Source organism: Tinamus guttatus, unplaced genomic scaffold (assembly GCF_059628265.1).
Source record: "Tinamus guttatus ecotype Peru unplaced genomic scaffold, ASM5962826v1 Tinamus_guttatus_pri_ptg000599l, whole genome shotgun sequence".
In the NCBI taxonomy this organism is placed as follows: domain Eukaryota; kingdom Metazoa; phylum Chordata; class Aves; order Tinamiformes; family Tinamidae; genus Tinamus; species Tinamus guttatus.
In genome coordinates, this window is record NW_028289133.1 from 914057 (window position 1) to 936317 (window position 22261).

Sequence of the window (22261 nt, forward strand, 5' to 3'; positions counted from 1 at the left end):
CTCCTATCTGCTTATTTTATCTCAAGAAGGACCAAAGGCTAAGTAAGTCTGTTAGTGGCTTCTCTTTTAATGCAAACATGTTCTTTTCTGGTTCATGTCTTGCTTTTCTAACAGATGGCGGGGGGAAAAATGTGCTTTTGCTCATTTAGTGCATAGTTTCTGTGGAGGAGACATTTCATTCTTTAAAGCTGATATAGATTGTAATGGATTCAAGTGGAATATCTGAGTCACGGTTAGAGAACTCCTAATTATAAATACAAAGTTTTAAATCCCTCATTAATAAATAAATAAATAATCAGAGTTATAACTCTTGCTCTCTTCATACATTTACTGAAATCACAAAATTGCCCATAAAAGAATACCTTACAGCAATGTGCACAAGTAGTGCTTAAAGACTGGAGTCAATGGGAGTCATCCTGTTTTTCATCACCACTTCAAAACAGAGAATAGCAGCAATCAATGTCCATTATACAGGCACCTCCAGTTCACCTTCCAGGCTAAAAAGGTATGACAAGAGACTTACAGGCTAAACTCTTGCTAAGTTTTTTGAAATAACAGAAGCAAAATACCTGTTAACTTTGCATATATCACAGCTGATCCTGTAACCATGAGAAAGAGGCTATGTGCTGTGATCAAAGCTTTAATGGTCAGAGCACACCAGAGCTCCAGTAAAGCACTGGTATATCACTGTAAATGAATGGAATTTCCTTTAAATATATAGATCCTCACTTTAGGAATATCCCTCTAGCAAGTTAACCATAAAACGACAGAACCATGCTCAAGGTGGACGTAGTTTTAGGCATGTTTCCAGAGTCACTGTAAAAAATGATGTGTGCTGAAAAGGATGAGCACCAGAAGAAAGGACAACTTGAAGTTAGGAAGCTAGATCTGCCCTTGCAAAATGTCTGTTCGAGTTCCTCCACTTGCCACAGGCACCTGCAGTGATTTTGTGTAGCCCTCACCTTGTGTATCAGACCACCATGCTGCTCCACAGGAACAAGAGCTCAGGGAAGTAGAATAAAAAAACTAAATATTGTGAGTTGATGGGATTTACAGTAATTGGGAACATAGCAATTATAAGATAGGTAATCAAAGCAGGCTGGGGCTTTCAGCTACTTTCTCTGAAAACAAATATATCCCTGCGTATTTATATTCTTCTTAATTATGGTACTGTAATACATACAGACTATACATTTCAAAGACATATTCCCCCTCCATCCTTATTTAATAAGATTTAGCACAAACTAAGATTAAACTCCCCCCTCCCAGCCCCAAAACTGAAAAAAAAAAAAAAAAAAAAAAGAAATCCCACACCCAAGCCCATGCAAAAAACAAGAATTTGTCTTGGGAAATGTACTTGAGAAAGTTTAGGAGTTGTGACAGAGAACATATCCTCTAACACATACAAATTGAATAATAGTCTTAAAAATAATCAAAATAGTAACCATTTGCTTTCCTGGTATTTCTCAAGAAGGAGACCTAGAACCTTGCTGATCATGCACCGACACCAAATGGTTATTGCCTAGGTTTTCTGTTGCCTTTTTTTGTGTGATAGAGAAGGGTTGGACTGGGGAGATGAGTTCGTTTCCTTGACAGATTAGTGGACATTCCAGCACTCTGATAATACTTCACAAAACATAACGCCTGGAGTTAAGAAATTAAGACGCCGTGCTAACAAATATACCATTCACCAAACATCTGCCATTTTCTTGTCGCATATGAGGCTTTTGCTGTGAAGACGATCATTATTAATGCTGGCAATCTGAGCACTTGCAGCAAGACAAAGCGGTAGCAGAACGAATCACTGAGGGTCCAGCGATTTTGTAGGTGAACTGCAGAGGAGTGTTGTTTACCAAAACACTTGTTTTTGAACATTGATTGCTTCTGCTGCCCTGGCCCTCTAGGTTGCACCATATGTAAAATCATACCTACCTATGATATATTCCTTGTTTCTCCTTTCTTTCCAGCAAGATGCTGATTGGAGGAATGACGTAGACCTGAATTAGCTAGATATATGTGGGGTTTATTTTCTTTTCTTTGAGTTTTCGACATGTGATACAAGTTTTAGGATGAAGAATCTGTTAAAGCAAAAGCAGAAACAAGCCTTCCCCTCCCAAGTTACACTACGCGTGATAAGTTGGAGAAAAAGAAAAGAAAAAAAAGGAAAAAAAAGCTTTTTCAGTCAAATATGCTTTGATCCTTGATAATGGAAGAATAAGCAAAGGCTTGATGGAGATGTGTGCATCTTTTTTATTTGTTTGTTTTAAGGATTATTCCAGCATGCATCTACACCATGCATACCTACTGTCATATTTACTGTAGTGATTTAAGGTAGGGACAACCTTAGGTGCTCTTCTGTCTGCAATGAGGCTTTCAGGAAATCAGCAATGCTTGTGAAACTAACAGCCTGGACTTTATGTAGGCATTTCTACAAGAATATGACTTTTCTGAGTGAATGTATTCGCTCTACAACAGCTTAACTAAAACCAGGATGCCTGAAAGCAGATTCAGACATGTCATGTGACATACAATTGGTTGGGTTTCTCACAGGAAATGTAATGATATTTTGGAGGATAAACTTCCTTTACTAATTTATTAGTTATTAATATTTATTTCAGCTCCACTTCAAGAAGTGATGCACGAAAGCACGTGCAAAATAATTTGGGTTTGATGTGACATGATGTCTACAGAGCCATCCATGGTAGTTTTGTGAATGTGCTTTTCCCACTCACAGAACTGGGGATGTACTTTGGATTTAGGGACTTCTGCTAGGTGCTTTCAACCTATGGTGTGACAGAGGCCCTGAACAATCTTCAGTTTGTTCAAAGTGTTTACACACTGCACATCTAGAGATTTCTAAGAATGAGGGAGAACATGCATTTGATCTGAAAGCATGTTGAGTAAAATCTGTTGTTGTTTGTACTATAGGATCAAGTATGTCATAGGTGTAACTAAGAGAGAATGAAAATGCTTCTATAATTCATTGACTGAGGCAGCAAACGTGTCTGGACTATGCAGTTAATTATCATAACTACAATGGGAATAACATCAATATCACTTTAATCTTCACAAGCAACTTTCACCTGAGGATCTCAGAGTTTCTCATTCAGACTAAAATCTGTTGCATTTGCACTAGCAGGTTGGCTTTGTATTGATTCTTAAATCAGTGGGATTATCCAGGGCTGACACAAGATTAACTGAGAAGAGAACATGGTTCAAGGAAAAAAAATGTACGCCCTTCACCATTCACTGCTAGCTCTAAGGAGTAAGTAATGATTGTGATAACTATTGTGAGGAAGGACAAAAGCTGTTTGAAATTCTCAGGGAAAAAAAATAGATAGAAATGAAAAAAAAAAGGTTTAAAGTTTTAAAAGATGGCTTTTACTTTCTTTTTCTTCTTTGTAAATCTCACCTTGATATCTTAGGTAATTTTGATGAATCTGACCCCAATGATTTCAGGCAAAAGGAAGAATTTCTATCTAAAACAGCCAGAGAGTTATTGCTTTCCTAGGATCTGCCACATTTTGAGCCATTCGATATGAAATGGGATGAGCAGCATGCAGGTACTTTTGAGGGAGAACTAAATGTGTGATGAAAGATTGCTTAAGCATGAGACCGGTAATGAATGACTGCACAAACGGGCTGGTAAAACGGAAGTTAGTAATCACGACTGCTATAGGAAATCATTAGGAATTAGCTAAATATTTCCAAGATTTTGTCAGCCTAGAGGCAAAGGCTATTACCTATAATGATCATCAAGGAGGTTATTTAGAGAAAATGTCTGATTTTTTATTTATTTTTTAAATGGGAAGAAAACTCTCATCATTGTGCTGCTGATTCTACACTATTTTTATTAACAAAAAATCTAATCTTACAGTCTTTAGTGGACACTAACTGAGCATCAGCTCCCCAGCTGTATGCTCCTGGGCTGTATTCCTGTTGTGGCTTGCAGCTAACTTTGTTAGTGGGAACTGTTAATATTGGTAACCATATATAACACATCTTTGAATTTAAGCATATCCCTAAGGCTTGTAAAGTCAAATATAGGCTTAAGGGAGTTGCAGAATCATGACTATACTGCCTACAAAACAGAGTGATATACAGATTTTCCTAATGCCATTCATCAGTAAAAGGGCCTGTACCTAACAGCCTATTATGCAGATATGGAGAAAATAAATCCTTTCCAAAATCAATAACCAAGCTTTTGTGCCTGTGTTTTTTTTACTTTATTTTCTTTATTTTCTTGATTTTTTAAAACTGGAATTCTTTGGTTACAGGCTCTTGGCACAATTTTAGAAAGAGTATTGCTTGTACAGCAGACTACACAAGTGGGTTTTAACCACTGCTACACGAATTCGTAACCTGGTTGTAGACTTTGTGTAGGCAATGCATCAGGAATCACATTGCAACATATCGTTATGAATTTCAAGTGTTAAGAGTCTCTGAGGGCATAAAATATTTCACCCTGTGCCTCCTTCTCATCTGATGAACACACAGACACAAAATCACGACTAAATCATAAAACTCACATTCCAGTTTATTACCATCTGACGTGCAGGTGGTACCCTCACACCAAAGAAACAGCAAAGAATAATGTGAATATCTTTTAACTCCATGATTGAAATTCAGCTGGTACAGATTGAACACCTGCACAAAGTTTAAAGTTATCCTTTAAGACTTTGTATTTTGCATTCAGTGAATCAAACAATCATTTGGTGGTGGACACTCAGACACAGTGAAACAAAGTCCAAATAAAGGGTTGTTCTAGAGACTTCTACTGGTGCAAACCACAATAACTAATGCAGAGATCATATGATATTGCTTTTGGAAACAGGCTGAGCATCTTTTCTGAACTGTGACTGCTTTGTCTCATGTTCTAATGGTGAAGTATTTAAATTTCTCATGGAATAAAGACCTTGATTAAGATTTTGGTATGATGGTATGACTTGAATGGATCAAACTGCTTCTTTTATTATTATTATTATGACTGTGATACACTTGAATTCTTTAGCGTTCAGCTGGATACTGCTGGGACAAGCACTTTGCTGCAAAGCTTTGTTTCTTTTTGAGTTTTTCTTGCCAATAATGGCTTGTGGTTTCAAGCTGAGAATAGCGAGACATTATCATTTACTTGGCACCTTTGAATTTAACAACAGGATTTTCAGAACAGTCTGTTATCATGAAGAGATAAGGCTCAAACAAGTAGTTATTAGAATGCACCCTGTTCAGGGTTTATCTGTCAATTAAGCAAGACCCATCTGATCTGTATTCTGCATGTTTGTATGATAAATAAATGACCTGCAAGCATTTCATATTTAGAAACAGGAAATTAGGATATAGAAAATGGTTAATATGGGCCATAGCCTAAGTTCCATGGAGTTTTCAATATGGTGACATAACCATCCTGTGATCTAATTTCTTCCTGTGTTCTAATAGCTCTCTTTTTTACAGAATATGTGTACATAAATACTTCTTATGCCTAGTGTATGTCTGAACAGACTTACTCTTTCCACTTGTTTTTATTATACAGCTTCAATGTAACATTTTCGTTGCTGAGTCTGTTTGGATAAACAACACTCCACTTCATAACACATACATAAATGCAAGATCAATTTATACACACCCATTTGCAAAGTTGCAAAGAAATATGAAAAATAATGGCAGCAAATGAAACAGAAAATATGATGTTTTCTTTTGGCTTTTGTTGCTAACTATACACATAGGAAAAATGACAGTAAAACTCAGTCACCATATTGATAAAAAATGGCAAGGATGCTTTCTAGCCTCATCAGATCATTGGAATTTGAGGCATGCTTTGCTTCATATGTGACAGATAGATATGCAGAACCAAACATGCACTTTGCAGGCTGTAATAAGAAGTAGCTCTGCACATCTTGGGGGTTAATCACAATCTAAAGTCCAGGGGGTGACTTCCCAGAAGCTCCTACATGGGAAGTCTTCATGCAAACCACAGGCAAAGCATGCATGGGATATTCTCCTGAGCTTTCTCCTGTGCATTTTGAGAAATGTCCACCTATAGAATGAATTTAAAGAATTATCTGTGTCTGTGGAAACACAGTTTAAGCAAGCTTCAAGGGAAATACTTTCAGGATTGTGGAGAGAAAAACAGCGATGCAGAAAAATGTTCTTGCTTCAAGTGAATATAAATGAGACACTACCAAAGAAAGGAGTGGAAAAATAGGCAGCTGGAGGACAGACTTTTACCTGAAAACGACCATTTAGAATGAATGCCAAATTATACTATGGATATAAGAGAGTGGAACCCATTCCCAGCTTAATCATTTTAAAAACTAACCCTAAAAAATTAGGGCCTCCTACTTTGCCCTGATATATTTTGTTTTTAATTGAGGTTTCATATTAAAAATAGCAAAGCAAATGTGTGTTGTGTTTAGGCTGCAAAGCCAAGTAAACACTAAAATGTCCTGCAACTATTTTAATAACTATATTAGCTAGAGAAATAATAATAAAATTATTCTAAGTGCAGAATTAATGCATGCAGGTGTGAATGACAATATTCTCAAGCTGCCAACCTCAGTCTTACAGTGAGGTGAAAACTAATTAAAAGGTCATCAGTTTTAAAAAAAGTGGGGAAGCAAATCACAAACAAAGCTTTAAAACTTCAATTGGAAAATTTAAAGATTTGTTGTAAGGTTTTAAGCAATTCCAGAAATGTGGAGGACATTTATTTTATGTTGAATGAATTCAAAATTATCAGAAACAGGAACATATGTAACTTCAGGAGATCTTCCTAAATTACAATCTGGTCCAAAGTTCATGAAATCCTTTCATCAAATCCTTTAACTTCCACTGAACTTTGGATCATGTCCTTTGAACGTATGAAGCACAGCAGACTGTCCTATGCATACAATATTTAAGTCTGATCAGTATATTAATTTCCAGACCACTGGCCTGTAAATTAGTATTCATATTTTATCTTATATTTATCCCATTTTTCCAGTTTCTTCAAAGAAAGATAAAAGCCGACAGTAAGATGATTTTTATGGCTGTTGCGTTAAAAAAAAAATAAAAAGAAAATTCAGCCAAAGCACATCAATAGGTCCTGTGACTCTTCCAAATGTCAAATGAACTCAGTCAAGGTGTCTTTTGGGGGAATTTTTTTTCCTATGTGTATATTAGAAATCTGAACTGATCACTGTTTTAGTTATACTTACAAGTAAATGCTGGATTCATTGCCCCCAATATCAGGTGACTGAAGTTTCTGCACAAGTATCACAATTATGCCAATAAAAAGCACAAAGTTTATCTAGGGAAAAAAAAGAAAAAAAATATGTTGACAAGGCTATCTATCTATCTATATTTTACATAAAAAAAAAAAAAAAAAAGAGAGAGAGGGAGACATTCACAGTGACTTTTTGGCTCTATTTCCTTATTCTTCTCCAAACTTCACCCTAGGAGCTCCATAAGGTGAGGAGTAATGGGACATTACAAAAGACATATTGTCCCCTTTCCAGGCAAAAATATCTCCCTTTGACAAGCCAAAACAGGAAGGGTTCATCTGGTTGCATGCACTTCTTGTTTTATCTCATCCTGGACATCTGCTCCTTCATAAGCTCGTCTCAATACAGGCACAGTGTTAAAGTTTTGGACATGAAGAATTAAATCTATCTATCTATATATACTTTGACTTCAGATTTAGCTGTCACCAACTCCATAATTTCTTACAGAAGAAAACACAACAGATGTTAAGCTGGTCTCTTATAAAACACAGAAATGCAAGCTTTTAATCCTGTAAGGAGACCCGTAAACTAAAGCACTTCTATCACAGTCAACATCTCTATCAGAAGAATTTTCTTGCTGGATCAGAAGACTACAAATGTTGGGAGAAGCCCATGATCGCCTTGCTTGATCACTCTGATATTTGATTTCTATGAAGTAAAGATAATTGGTCTTTAAAGAGATGCCCAAGTCCTTAAGAGAAGCAGCACACTTGATGAAGACATATATATATATATATATATCTTTATAGACAAATAGATATATCAGTCATCCGGGTTCCTGATTCCAGAACAATATAGTGTGCCCAGAACCTATAGTGTACCTTTATGTAATAAGCCAAACAACTTTTTAGATGGGCACTAACCATGTTGACAAAGAGAGCAATTTAATTTTCTAAAAAGAGGAACATCATAACTTTGAAATTCCCATATTTTTGGGGGGCAGCAACTTAAGGCCAGCTTAAAGCAGGGTACCTTAGAGCATCTCTGTTTTCCGTACACAGGTATCGAGAGTCATTTGAATCAAATCCAAGGCTTACTGTAACTGAAGAAAGCTTAGATGCTCACTGATAGATGAACACCTTCTACTGGGTCAACACTACTATATTAAATCTAATCTAACTGAAAACAAACTTAGCTGCCAAATGAATTCCGTCTAAAAGATGCAGTTTGTTTTCCCAGATGCTAGCATCTAGTATCAGTCTAGATACCCTGAGGTATCCCATCTGACCTTCAACTGCCAGCAGGACACAGGACTCCCACATATTCCAGGTCATATTTGCCAAAACCATGCAAAGGCCCTGGATGCCCTATGGTCTTACTTATGGCATTTGTGCCTGTGTTTAAGGACTTGGATAATTCCTTGTTTGAGTGCTAAAGCAATTGCAATTCCATATTTTAGTTCATAGGAATGGAATTGCCTGACATTTTGCAAGGGAAATAGTGGACATCATAGCGTGTAAAGCTTTCAGAAACTGATCCTACCTTCCCCCTCAGAAGTGTTGAAGAAATGTCTCCTCTGAGTGCTACTTACCATGATTGATCCAACCACAGGACCTTTGATCACCCACCATAAGGCAGTGTTGTCATTCATGTCCCAGCACCTGCAATTATGAATGAAAGAATGGGGTGGGGAAAGAGAGGGAAAGAAAAAGCCGAAGCTATGACAAAGTACTAAATAAAATTAGTACAGTTTCTGAGGAGGAAGAGAGATGGAGCTTGATCTTGTACTTAAACTACTTTATTTGGATTCCAAATGTGGTAACTCCTTAGTCTCTTTGTGATATAGTTTCTGTTACAATCTTTACCTGACTCATCCAAAAGTGGCAACTACCTTTCTGTGTTAAGTTGCTAAACAATTTAGATATTAAAAAAAATACACAACAAAAGAAAGTCTACACCTGTTTCTGTATCTTCAGACACTACATTTGAAAATCTGTTCTTTAGGCCTAAATGATCTCAGACTTTTCATTGAGACACTTAGGTAAGAATCTGGTCACCAAAGCATCTCTGGAGGAGACAGAGAGACAGCGATGCCTCAGAGGATGTGAACTGGATATTCCTAAATTTGGTGATCAGGGTTAACAGATATGAATGTAGGTGTCTGTCTCTGACTTGAGGACATTGGGACATATCTCATACACCAAGATGGACTAAAAACTGTTTCTAGTGGAATGTTTCCCAGACTTTGGAGGGCAAGTCCCAGTGGAGAATTCATCTGAGAAGGTTCAAGTCCTACAGAGGAGCTGGGGTCAACCCCTATATCAGTTTTTTAAGTGGTCAGTAGCAAGTGAACAAAATTCAAAAAGCATCTCTACCTGTACTTTTAAAATCTTCCTTCAGATTCACTAGAGGCTTCTGGAGAAGTTTATTCTATATAAAGCCATTTAGATCTTAATTTATAGAAAAAACAAATTAAAGGAGGCTTTATATATATAAATCTAAGTAAATATATGTACATATATATGTTTTCAGTCTTAGTATATTTTTAGAGCTAGACAAATAATAATGATCAAAAAATCTTATTCCCAGCCCTACACAGCATTTTGATACTTGAGTCAATAAAACATTTGAAAGTGCAAATTTTCTTTCATTCATCCCCACTCTCTTCCCTTCCAGAAAACATGAATTCTCATTAAAAAAACAGCCTATTTTGTACATGAAATTTTGAGATGGAGGGTTTCCTCCTCCTGGGACAACAGCCAGAAATCCTAGCACTGGTTGTCATGGTGCATCATTAAGTGCCAAACAACAGTTTGAAAGAATGTATGGGAATAAAACACTGCTGGTTTTATGAGAGCTTAATGCAACTTTTATGTCATTTAAATGGCAGTCTGGTAGTGTTAATAGAAAAGTGAAAACCCCTGACTTTAAAGAGGCCTGTGTACATGCATAAATGTGAGGAGAACAGGAAAAACACCATCACCCAGGTACATGCAAGAGAAATCCTAAGCAGCCGAGTGATCTTTTTTAGCATTTTCCTCTGCACTTATAAATGCAATATTTTATTATTTATTAAGCGCATGCATGCTACCATGAGTGAGAAAAGAGGAAATGTAAAGATGGCAGGTCAAAACCATCCAAATTGACATCTTTTTTTCCCTTCTATCTGCAAATCCTATCAAAACCCTATCTTCTCCCTGCCAAAAATCTACTGGAGTAAGGGATGATATTTTCAAATGTAAAGTAACATTTTTGAGTTACCTCATTTTGGTTGCCCAACTTGAAATATTTGAAACAGGACAAAAGTCCAGAGCCAAGGTACCTCCCTTCTTACCCACTGTCTGGAAATCAGGCTCTTTTCTGTTATCTACAGTTGCCTGACACAAAACAAAAGCATCTAAAATCACTAATTATATTTGAAAACCCTGGTGCACATTTCTAAATCAGATGGCAACTGCTGAAAATTTATGTTTGCAAAGCTCAGCCTGTCAGCTTAAGATGTACATTAATCCTACCCTGAAACTCTTTAGGAAGTTGACTATTCTTGAGAAGAATCTGGGCAAATTTTAAAATCAGCTTAGCCATATAAATAGGCACCATTATACAACAATTTCTCCATATCAAAATGTGAAATTAAAGGAGTAGAATCTACCTGATATAAATTCAATTATCTCTGTTGAAGACATATATATCCCAGCTCTTTATCCCAATGAGGACAAAGCAACATTTGCAGATTCTTTTCCTGCTGAGGCATTTCAAATGTGTTTTTTCAGAAGAGATAAATCATTCCCTGCAAATACCTACTCCTTTTCTTTGAACTATTCCTCTCCTTTTATAGGGTGCCTGCCCAAGAAGTTTCAGCCTTGGCAGTTTCAGCCTTGTAGATATCAACAGCGAATCAGCTGAAACCACAAAAATCCTTTTTAAAGATTTCTTTACTTAGGGTCCTGCGAGTTCTGGATGGATGTGGTGGAAGAACATTACCTTCTCCTTTGACAAAAAAAGATCAGGAGCAAAAAGAAAAAATAAATGATGCAAAACAAAGCAGTCTTTAAGATCAGCCAACAAGCAGCACTACGTAAACAGATTCCCTAATTTCATTATGAAGCCTTGCTGTGGTGGAGGTCAGGGGTGTAGGATGCTTTTTTGGGAGGGATGAAGGGCAGGAAGCCAGGGAGAAGGGCGAGGGAGGAGGTCATTTCCATTTGAAAAGGACAGAGTCTGATCTCTGTTACATCTCTGGTGGACATCTGGAACAGCTCCATTTAATTCAGTAGCAGAGCTCTGGATAAACAGACAGCTGCGTTTATCTCCCCAGACCTGCCGCCCAGAGCAATATGAAGCAGGCGCTGAAGAGGAGGGAGCTCTGCCAGCTTTTGGAGCAGCCAGCAAGAAGAGACTCAAGTTTGGAGGCTGTATTTTAGTCCATCCTTTTGTGACTGTGGTTTCCCAGTTCTGTAATTTCTGCAATGTTTTCAGGCTCATGCTGGCTTCGCCTCCCCCTCCAGTACAATGTTTGCTGAATTTTTAAAAAATAACTGCTGAGATGTTCAGCTAGAATCCATTTAAACATGTTGCATGCTAAAAAGTGCTCAAGAAAGAAAGGAGAGAGGGCGAGCTTTTTTTTTTTTTTTTTTTTTTTTGTTTTGTTTTGTATTTTCTTTTTTTTTCCTTCAATGAGATATTCCCCCTAACCGCAAAGCCCAAGGATTGTTTGGACTCCTAAGAGAAACGAATGCTTTTCAGACCAGTATTGTAATCATAATAATGACACAACAGGGGTTTCTGGCTTGTTTTGCATGGAAATAAGTAATTTAATTTGTTTTAATGTCAAAATAGAACATTGGGTCAAAGCAATGGAATCCTCTGTAGAGGAAGGGTTTTATGTGCATTCCAAAAAACCATAAAAGAAAGGGTATAAAGAAAATCTAACAAACAGACCCATGAGCCTTGGGTAGGTTTTGGATCCTAAAATCACTAATATAAGGGGAAGTTAAAATGTGACCAAAATTCCTTGGAAATATGACTTAGGCACATAATGCTTCCTTTCGCTCAGAGCAAGGTTTTCCAATGACCATTGGCAGAATTTCCAAATTTTATTCAAACCCCCTCACTCCCCAGCAATTTTTCTACTATTTGAGCAATTCCAGACGTAACTTCTCATGAACAAACATCACTGAGGCTGCTATTCAGGGTATATTTGTAAGTTCATTCCTAGCAGCTATGTCTGCTGTTCTGTCATACCACTCAGGATCCTGGCATGTGTGTGACCATCTTGGTAGAAGCCTTTCCTTCAGGTCTTTCAGGAAAGCATAGAGGATCTTTGCAGACCTGCAGACTAAACTCCCAATCCCCTTCATAAATTTAAGCTCAGAACTCCTTGTGTAGCATTCACTCACATCCTCAGAGCTACCTTCAATGATTCCTATACCTGAGCTCATCACTGACAGCTTTCTTCACTTGGAGAGAAGGAGACAAACACAGGTGTGCTACATCTCACAGCTTATTTAGGATAAGAAAAACCATGTAGTGGGCTCCAATAGCTTCAATGAGGATGGAGCTGAGAGCCAGCTGCATGTTTGTACTGTAAGTGCCTATATCTGCTTCAGCTAGGTCACTGGTGGCATAAGAACATAAATATTGGACTTCATCTATTTATGTAGCTGAACAAGAAAGCACTCTGGGGTGAACACTGCACCTAAACTAGGTGTATATCCAAAACAATGTCAGAAATGGAATGAGAAATTAATCTCAGCACTGTGCTGTGATCTATAAGACTTGTCTTCCATCATTGACATCATTCTGACCGCTTGTAAAACGACTTCTTACACGGTGATACATACCCAGTATCATCAAAGTGAAGTCTCAGCACTGCCCAAACAGTGACACAAATTGTCGGGGTGCCTGCAGAATATGAGAGGGTGATATGGTTATCAGTCCAGATTTATTTATCTGCTCAACAAGGGGTACTTCCTTACAACAGCTTCCTTACAACACTGTTGTTTTATTTCCTGATGCCCCTCATGCTACAAGCAAAGCAATCCATGAGGTTAATCCATTCACATCTGGAAAAGTGTCTCAGTGAAGAGGTGGCTTAATCTTGGTGGGACTGTATAACTAAAACTGATGGCAGAAAATAACAATGAAGTTTCAGGTCATTATTGCTCAAAGCTGTTGCATTTCAGGGATTTCTTTAGCCTTTAAAATATGCAAGTAGAATACATATAAAATAAATAATAAAACAACAAGAACAAGAACAACAGCAAAAACACTCAGAAAACTGCATTAATTTTTCTTTCTAGAAGCACCATGAGTGTATTCTTTTTATAGAAAATTTCAAAAAAAAAAAAATAGAGACTACATTTTACAATAAATTAAAGCCTCTGATTAAAAAACTGACTATCACTGCTCAATGACCGCTGGAAAGATGAGGGTGATAAAAACAAACAAAGCAGGGACCTTGATAACTCCAGCTTGCAGCAGTGAATGCGACTGTCATAAGCTGACAGGCACAATTATGTTTCATACATTTTGCAAGGCTGTGTTGATGTCACATTAATTAGTCATTCGCCTGAATACACTTAAGAGAGTCTCTGTCAAAGCTCATCTTCCCACTATCAGAAACAAGAATATAGATGACAGATGAAGCCCTGCTTTTTAAAAGAAACACACAGGCATGTTTGAAAGAAAAAAAGTGATGGAAAGAAATGAAATAGCAGAATTTTGGGAGAAGGAAACGTGCATGTTTTAGATTGAAGAACACCTAAAAATTCATCAAGATTTTTGTGCAGTCAACAGGTGCGTAATAATAAAAATAGTCTTTAAATATCAGTCATGGGTCTGACATGGCCTCTACCTTGCAGTGGTTTCCACTGTGGAAATTCTGACACTAATGGAGTTTCAAATACGAAACATGGGTAGTTAGGCAGAATTAGACTTACTGTGTCATGATATTGTTCAAAATGCATGTTTGAGATCAGCTGGGAGTTTTGGACCATCTGCTATTTAAATACACTCACGTTGCGTTTTTTTTTTACACATGACATCACTTTCCAACTTCTGACACCAAAAAAACTATAAAGTCTAAAGGTGGCAGAAAACATGCCATTCTTGTTGGCTTTATTTCTGTCCCAAATAAGGAGCAGGTATTATGAAAAACCCCAGCAAGCAAGCACTTCACCTCATGAAATTATCAATGTATTGTGCATTTAGGAAGACAAAGTGGTCTGCAACAACATAGCCATACATATTTCCTATTAATCATTTTTGTGGACACTGATGTGTACAGCACGTTTCAAGAAACAGGTTAATATCCAGCTTCTGAAAACTGCTGAGTTTATGTTTCTTGCTGCTTTAACTCAACTCTGCCCTGAACAGTTCTGCCCTGAATAATTTCAAAACTTGAATGCAGACTGCAGAACAATTTCTGTTCATCCAAAGTGCCAATGTCTCTTATCAAGTCTGGGGAACTTCCAATACAGATTGAAGTACACAGGAACTGAGAGAACTGAGGAGTATAAAAACCATCAAAGCACACTTTTGGAAAAAAAAAAAAAAACACTTTTTCTCTTAGTGCTAATAATGTATACTATTGCTTTGAACACAAGCTGATTACTTTTAACTAGATAGCTTGAACTTACTCAGAGTATTCAGCTCCAGACTAAAATCTTTGAGCATTACAGAATAAATCTATCCAGGCAGTTCTTTGTATACAGAGAGTGAAAAATCCTTTTTTCAGTTGATATTCTGTGCTACGATATTCTCACATTCACATGCATGTCTAGAGACATTTGTGCAAACTCAGCTCAAGGAACCACAATCCCTAGCTTGTGTTTGGATTGCAAAGATTTCTGTAATATTTTTCTATTTTTCACATCATACATATAACCCACAAGTTTTCTCTAAAAATGGCGCTATATCTGAGTAATGGTGTGATGATATATCTGTAGGTGGTTAGTACAAGGGGAAGTTTGAATGACTTTTATATTAGGTTCCACAGCCTCTGATATGCCATAGGTTATTTCTGATCAACAGTCTCTTCTTTCTTCTCTATCCCTTTCCAACCCTTGCAGGGAGTCTTTCCTGGAACCTGAGAAAGAAACTCAACTGTGGGTTACTTGAAGAATCAGATTTCATGAAGATTTGTATTTGAAGATTTGTATTCAAAGGAGAATAGTTTAAGAGATATGGGTTTTCTGTCGGTTTTATGCATGAATATACAGGATTATAAGATGATATTTCTACTTCCAGATTATTTGGGAAGCAATTTTTTGAAGTATAAATATTGAGTTTAGGTGTCTTAGGATGCATTTAAAATGAATGGATTTTTCTTCATCCATCATCTGACTACAACATAAAAAAATCAGCAAAGTGTACTTTGAACTATCATGTTTCAGGCATCAGTTTAGCTCTAGAAGCCCACCACAAAAAACAGTTATACTGGTTATCATGGCAGAACTGGTCTTTCTGAAACAAATCTTTTTTCCTTGCAACATAACCAGTTTACATTTCTACCCATGTACGATGAACATACATGGATACTCTTTGGATATATTTTCAGTTCAGATATTAGCTGGGAGAAAGTCACCAGTGAAGTCTTTGAAAATGGTCTAGACAGTTTTTGTTAACTGCTTATTTGATTATTGGCCTCTTATAGAAGGCAATTCTCTGCTGTTTTTTATATCTCTTCAAGAGATACAGTCTGCCATGCTCTGAATTTCAGTTGAAATCTACCTATGTGAAGGAACGCAACAAATTCTGGTCTGCAATGCCCTTTCTATACAAAGACTAAAACTATAGTTGAAGGTGGTATGTGGGAATATCCAGCAATTCATTCTTTTGCCTGCAGTGAAACTTTCAAGAGATATGAGAAAGTTTCTTGAATGGCGAGACATATAATACATAAAAAACAACACGTACCCCAGCCAATAATAGTGTACCAGTAGAAATATCTCCTCTCAGGGAAAAAGGTTTCCACCAGTAAAGTGAAAAGGTACAATCCCTCAATGAAAAGCCAGAAGTAGTTGGACATGACGCAGTAGTGAAAAAAAACCATCACAGCTTTGCATTCCACCTGCAGGGAACCAAGCAAAACTAAAGTTATTTCCATGTTGTTTTGTCAGAGAGAGGAAATGCTTTCAACCTCTCCAAATCCATCACAAGAGCACAGTTGGGACTGGTATTATGCGTTTTCAATAGTAAAGATTTTAAAAGCATGAGAAGAATATAAGGGTCCGCTTAGATGGCGAAGCTTTAAAGGGCTTGTAGCCACTTTTATCCATGGGAGCTTGTCGCCAAGTGCCTGCAGAGAGCTTGAGAACTTCTTGCATTAGTGGGAGTCCACATCAACAATGGAGGCTAATTGCTAGATTTAAGACCTCTCCTAGGAACTGCGTGCAGACAAGAAAAGAACCTGGTTGTTTGCTCAGAGACCCAGGGCAGGGTTTGGAATGGCAAGATGAGTGTGGGAAGCCCTGCGAGTGGGAGCATAAAGGGTGCTCCCTTCTGAGCAGAGTTCAGAATTTTACTTCCGTGCAATTTGCAGGAATTGTCACTCAGGGACAGAAAAAGAAAGAGAACATTAAGGGTAAAGAAAGCAGAGTGATTTACTGTACAGAATGATGGAAATTTTCATTCGGTTACTGGAGGAAAAGCAACAGACCAAAGGAGTGGAAAAAAAAAATCACTTGAAAAGCCTCAGGTGGAAACCACTCTATACCCTAACTCTGCAAGAATAGGAGAGTAGGATGTGCTTGTCTTTCCAGTGTTGCATCCCAGGGAGATATCACTAGGCCCACAAAACTATCTGTTCAACGTGTCACAGCCAATGCAACCTATGGCCTGGAAGACCCTTCCTGAGCCAGTGGGAAGATGACAATTTTGAGTGGTTCCCAAATGTGCTCTGTCCTCCGGGACAAGTCTACAGCCAATATAAACCATCAGAGCACGAGTTTCTTTGAAGAAGCTCTGACAGTTTATGCCAGATGAGGATCTAGTCATTAGATCACTGACTTTAATATGTTTCTTGCTTCAGGTGGTTCAGAACAACAAGGTCAGAAGAGAGATTTGAACAGACTTCAGCTCTAATATGACTTCAGTTTTTCCACTGAGAATTAACAGCAAAAAAAAAAAAATGTTTAAATGACCAAGAAAGAAAAGAAAAAAACACTAAGAAATTAATTAGATGTACTTTTGTTTTGGAAGGGATTCATGAGGAATTTAACAGGATGGATAAAGGAGATCTCAGTTCGGGAAGTCACTACAATTCCGTCATAATTGTTCCAAGCCTATCTATTAGATCAAATATTACTCTTAAGTTTGGATTAATGTGCAATATACAATATATTGCAATATAGTTAAGTGCACCAGTGAAAGAGACTGCTTTCTGTGAATCTACACACTTAAAAGTTTTGAGAGAGAGATACATAGACTGGCAAAGGTAGCTATGACTATCAGAGTTATTTTCTATGCCTGAATGGTCATTCTCTTTACACCTGACCTCCTGCTATTCAGAGAAAATAAGTCCCTCGAGAAAAAAAATCTAGACACTAGATGAAGGGATGAAGGAAATTTTACTCTCATCCAAACTATAGTTATGTAGATCTGGGAAAGGAAGAAACTACCTAAACAGAATCTGAAGCCTGATGGTTTGTCCTAAAACACAGACTCTTGGATACTATATAATCAGATTATGCCATGCGCTCTTTTGGTGGGAGGTGGAAAGTGGTGGGAAGGGAAGTTTACCATAAACTAGCTTCTCAAGAGCTTCTCAGTCTCTAATTTCCTATGGGCTGTTGCCTGTCTCACTATTTTCATTATTTCATACTGAAAAGACAAAGGGGAATAATTCAGTTTTACTTACAGTTGAAATAAAACAATGGTTACCATCCTGTTCAGCATAGAGCACCCCATCTTTAATGAAAACGGATATTGCTCGTAGGATAAACGAAACAAAGAGGTTCATGTGGATAAAATTCCGAGTGCAGTGAAGCTTCCTGGAGAGGAAAGAACAAAGGAGAGGGAAAGAGAGAGAAAAAATAAAGAAAAAATAAAAAAGAAAGAAGGAAAAGAAAAAAGAAAATCAAGAAAAAAAGAAGAGACATTTATTTCTCAGAAATAGTACCCTAGGCATAGCTATTGAGTGGTCAGAGCTCCCTGGCCCTAAGCATCCTAACATCTAAAAGCCAGACGTGGGGATCATACTGACTCTAAACCTGTGTAGTCTGATGGGTATTCCAGCAGAAGTGGATCTGGGATTTTTCCAGCAGAAAATAGTGAGGATAACATAAAATAGACTCAAACCCATCTGTGGTCTACTGAAATGTGGCTACTAGAGTGGCTGCCTCCTGAGGGAATATCCACTGTAAAGAGCTTCATCCTCTCATTTTTGAGGTTAAAACCTCAATGTTTTGGGCCAATGACTATGTCTGATCTCTCATCTCTGGTGAGTGAACAGCTCACCACTCTTATCATGACTCACCTGAAGCGACACAGGATAACCATCGCGGTTGTGAGGGAAACGAGAGATGTGCTGTATCCCACCGTGTACAGAGCCTTCACGGATAAGTAGTAATAATCCTTGGGAGACAAGCAATATAGGGTTAAATATTTCACCCATGGTCACATCATTTTTGCCCTGTCCATAGAGGGGTCCATAGACAGGATCGTTTCCTGAACAGCCTGGTTGTCTTCTTCTTTTGGTTCCCCTGATATCATGCTGTATGTTATCTACAGGGGTTGCTGTATGTTTGATGCACCCTTGGGTCCACATTTTGTAGAATTTATTTGGCAGTCACCCAGCAAAAGGTATCTACCATTTCTGTGACCACTGTGCAGGTATCCACAGTAAAAAATAGTAGATGGCTAAGGAGTTCCTTAGTCAACAGGGGAAGAAATAGAGTCCAGTCTATGCTTGTAAGTGTCAAAAGCTATGTCATCACTATATACTCATATTCTGGAAATATTCAGTATTCAGCTAGGAAAGATTTAAAAAATCGATTCTACATATTTATACCATTTTTTATATCTGATTGTTTCATTCTAATCACCAATAAACCAGGACATGATCAGAGCCTGGGCAAAAAGAGAAAAAAAATCCCAGACTACTGCCCCCACAATTATTAAGCTATTTTTAATTGCAAAATTAATTCCCACCTGATTATCAGACTCTGTTTCATTTTCATCAAAGCCACAGGCATCATAATAATGTGGAAAAGGTTCGGACCAGCCATCTTCAGTACAATTTCTGCTGATGTCACCTATGTCAAATGATAGATAGAGTCGAGATGAGGTTATTGAAACAAACCACAGGTCATAACCACCCTTTCATTTGGCATGTGGCCAAAGGAAACTTCACTACAACTTATCAGACTACACATAAAAGGCTTTAATGACATCTTTAATCTTTAATGACATCTTTAATGATCTACTTCTCTAGTAGGTGCCAATGAATGCCTTTGCTACAGTTGTTCGCCAGAAAGCAAAAGGGATCTAATTAATATAATCAGTGTTTCTAGAGCACCAAAGATCTCATTCTCAAGTGGATATCTAAAAAAGGGCATCCAGCAGTACCTGGAAGACAGGTCTATCTGGACGATACGTCTATCCTGAAGCAACTTCAGCTAAGGTATGACCACTCTTGGTGGTCTTTTTAACCAGTATTACTTTTATCAGCACTCAGTGGTCTGTTTGAAACATTAAAGCTTATTCCTCTTGAGTGCAATGGACTATTTTTAATTGAAATAATAGTTTATGGGCTATATTTTGATCAGAAATGTTAAATTGTTTTTTTTTCCTTTACTAAGGTTGAGCTTCTTTACATTCTTACAGTAATTTAGTCAAGTAGCTCATAACAGTGTTAGTGACCTTATTTATAGAGAATCTGTTTGTCATCCATGAGACAGGACAACTCTAATCACAAATTCATTTAAGAGCATTGCACACCTTGGAAAATTTTGGTAAATCACTTTTGCACATTCATCCCCAGTTTTCTGTGAAAAACAACCACTGAACCAAAGCCCTGAGTCCTTAACATCATTAGTAATTCTTGTTAATCAAGTAGATATATTTTGTAGCTATATACTGGCTAGACCACAGTGCTGATGAATATATTTTCATAATACAGCTAAAAGTAACACATTAGGAAATGTGTCACCATAATTAGAACTGATTAGAAAATAATACCCAGATGGTGGGAGAAAAAGCTTTCAATTTTGTTTTTAGAATGCTAAAGTGCAAAAATGAAAGGAAAAGCATTCACAGATTTTATTTCTTACCTATGGGAGACTGGGCTGCACTTTCCAGCAGGTCATAATCACCTATAAAAATAAAGATTTGGCATGAAATTGTTTTGATTGCGTTTTGATTGCGTTTGCTATTAGAACCAAAATGAGTCTCTGTGGAAGTCAATGAAAAGAATTAAATGGTATTTTACTTGTTTGGATCAAGGCCCAATATTAATAATATCCTGATCGTATCTTTTGAGGAAGTAAACATAGTTTTACTTGTGAGTTTAAATCAGGGCTGAATATACAAAGTAAGCTAAGCATTCACAGCTGCAAGTAGCTAGCACTGTAATTTTTAATAAAATTACATTTTTAATAAAAATATAAAAATAAAACATTGCATTTCTAGAAATTTACTTTTAGGATTAATAAACTGCATAGCTATTTAAGTATGAACACTTATCACACAATTCAGGAAAACTGAGTTCCACCTATATGTTACAATTGATAACTAATTGTTTTTAAGCAAGATAGTTAATTTTGTATTTCTAGGTTAGACCACACTGATTTCTAGAAACACATTAGATTTTTACCTTTTTTTTTTCTGTCAGAATCCTATCATGAGAACTACATATATTGCAATTGATACATAAACTAACTTTTTAATAATCTCAGAACTTTTGAGAACAGCGATATATAGAAGATGTTCAGCACGACTCGTTCTTACCTGTGTGAGTTTGTCCCAAGTTATCTACTTCCCAACCTGAAATTTGGAGAACAAAAATAATTAATGTGGTTCAAATAATAGTTTGCTTTCCACAAGAGAAACAGATGCATCAAAACCCAGGGACAGCACGAGGATTCAGGGTTTATTTTTGTTTGGTTGGTTTTTTTCAAGATAGGTAATGTACATTTCTGCAAGTGGAATTGAGAAGATGATCCACTGCATTATATTATTCAGTCTCTGGTTATCATGGAAGGGTATCAAATTCCAGGAAAAATGTGAAAAACAGGGGTGAGATGTTTGTTTTCTGTTTTTTGTTTGTGTGTTCATTTGTTTTCTGGAAGTATTAAGAAAGGTCTACCCATTTCCACAATATGCACCCAGAATGCATACCAATTCATATTTTAGAAATATATTTATTACAATAGGACTCTTTTTTTTTCTTGGCGATATTAAATATCTTGCTTCCAAAATAAAAAGCTGGTGCTGAAAAACACAGAAACCTTAAGCCACTGAGTGGTGCTGCTGTATCATATGCAGGGAAGCCCGGAGGAGGTGGACAAAGTTGAGATAGCTTTGTCAGTGTCCACCAAATAAATACAACCAAAAAAAGATGTATTGCAAACATCTTAGCTGCTGCTAATGTGTTAAATGTTTAGATTAGCTTAGTTCCACAGGACCCTTGTGTTCTTTTTTATTATTATTTATTGAAAAGTTAATTTCTACAAATTTATTGTAGGGAAAGGCAGGAAAGGTGAAAGGCAGCATCTAAGAAAACAAAATAGTTAGAAGAATCTTTTCGATACAACATCAATAGCATTCTGTGTTTTGTCCTTTTTCAAAGCCCTTACTGTAAAATAATTTTAAATCCATTCCTCTCACTCTCGTATATTTAAAATAAATCAGATGGGCTTTCTGATCCTCGAAATTTGAAATCAAAGGATTTAGTGTGAAGATGATGATGGATATTTAGAAAACTGGGAAAAAACTAAGCTGAAATTTTTTTTGACCCCCTTCAACCTTTTTTGAATTTTGATTGTTTTTGAATTTCATGATACTCATAATAATAGTTAGGATGTTATATTAATGTATTTTTATATATATTTTCATATTTG

At 36.9% G+C, this 22261-nt stretch overlaps 1 protein-coding gene across 6 annotated transcripts in view; it reads right to left on the reverse strand.

The window, feature by feature from the left end:
* ADCYAP1R1 (ADCYAP receptor type I) overlaps positions 1-22261 on the reverse strand; it is a 94181-nt gene that overhangs the window by 17118 nt on the left and 54802 nt on the right. For all 6 annotated transcript variants that reach the window (XM_088534792.1, XM_088534791.1, XM_088534790.1 and 3 more), the window contains exons 4-12: positions 21150-21185; positions 20474-20515; positions 19353-19456; positions 18679-18776; positions 18061-18193; positions 16119-16272; positions 13043-13103; positions 8791-8860; positions 7194-7285 (exon numbers count right to left, since the gene is read on the reverse strand). In XM_088534792.1, the coding sequence (XP_088390918.1) occupies positions 7194-7285; positions 8791-8860; positions 13043-13103; positions 16119-16272; positions 18061-18193; positions 18679-18776; positions 19353-19456; positions 20474-20515; positions 21150-21185 (790 nt within the window). The remainder of the gene's footprint in view (positions 1-7193; positions 7286-8790; positions 8861-13042; positions 13104-16118; positions 16273-18060; positions 18194-18678; positions 18777-19352; positions 19457-20473; positions 20516-21149; positions 21186-22261) is intronic.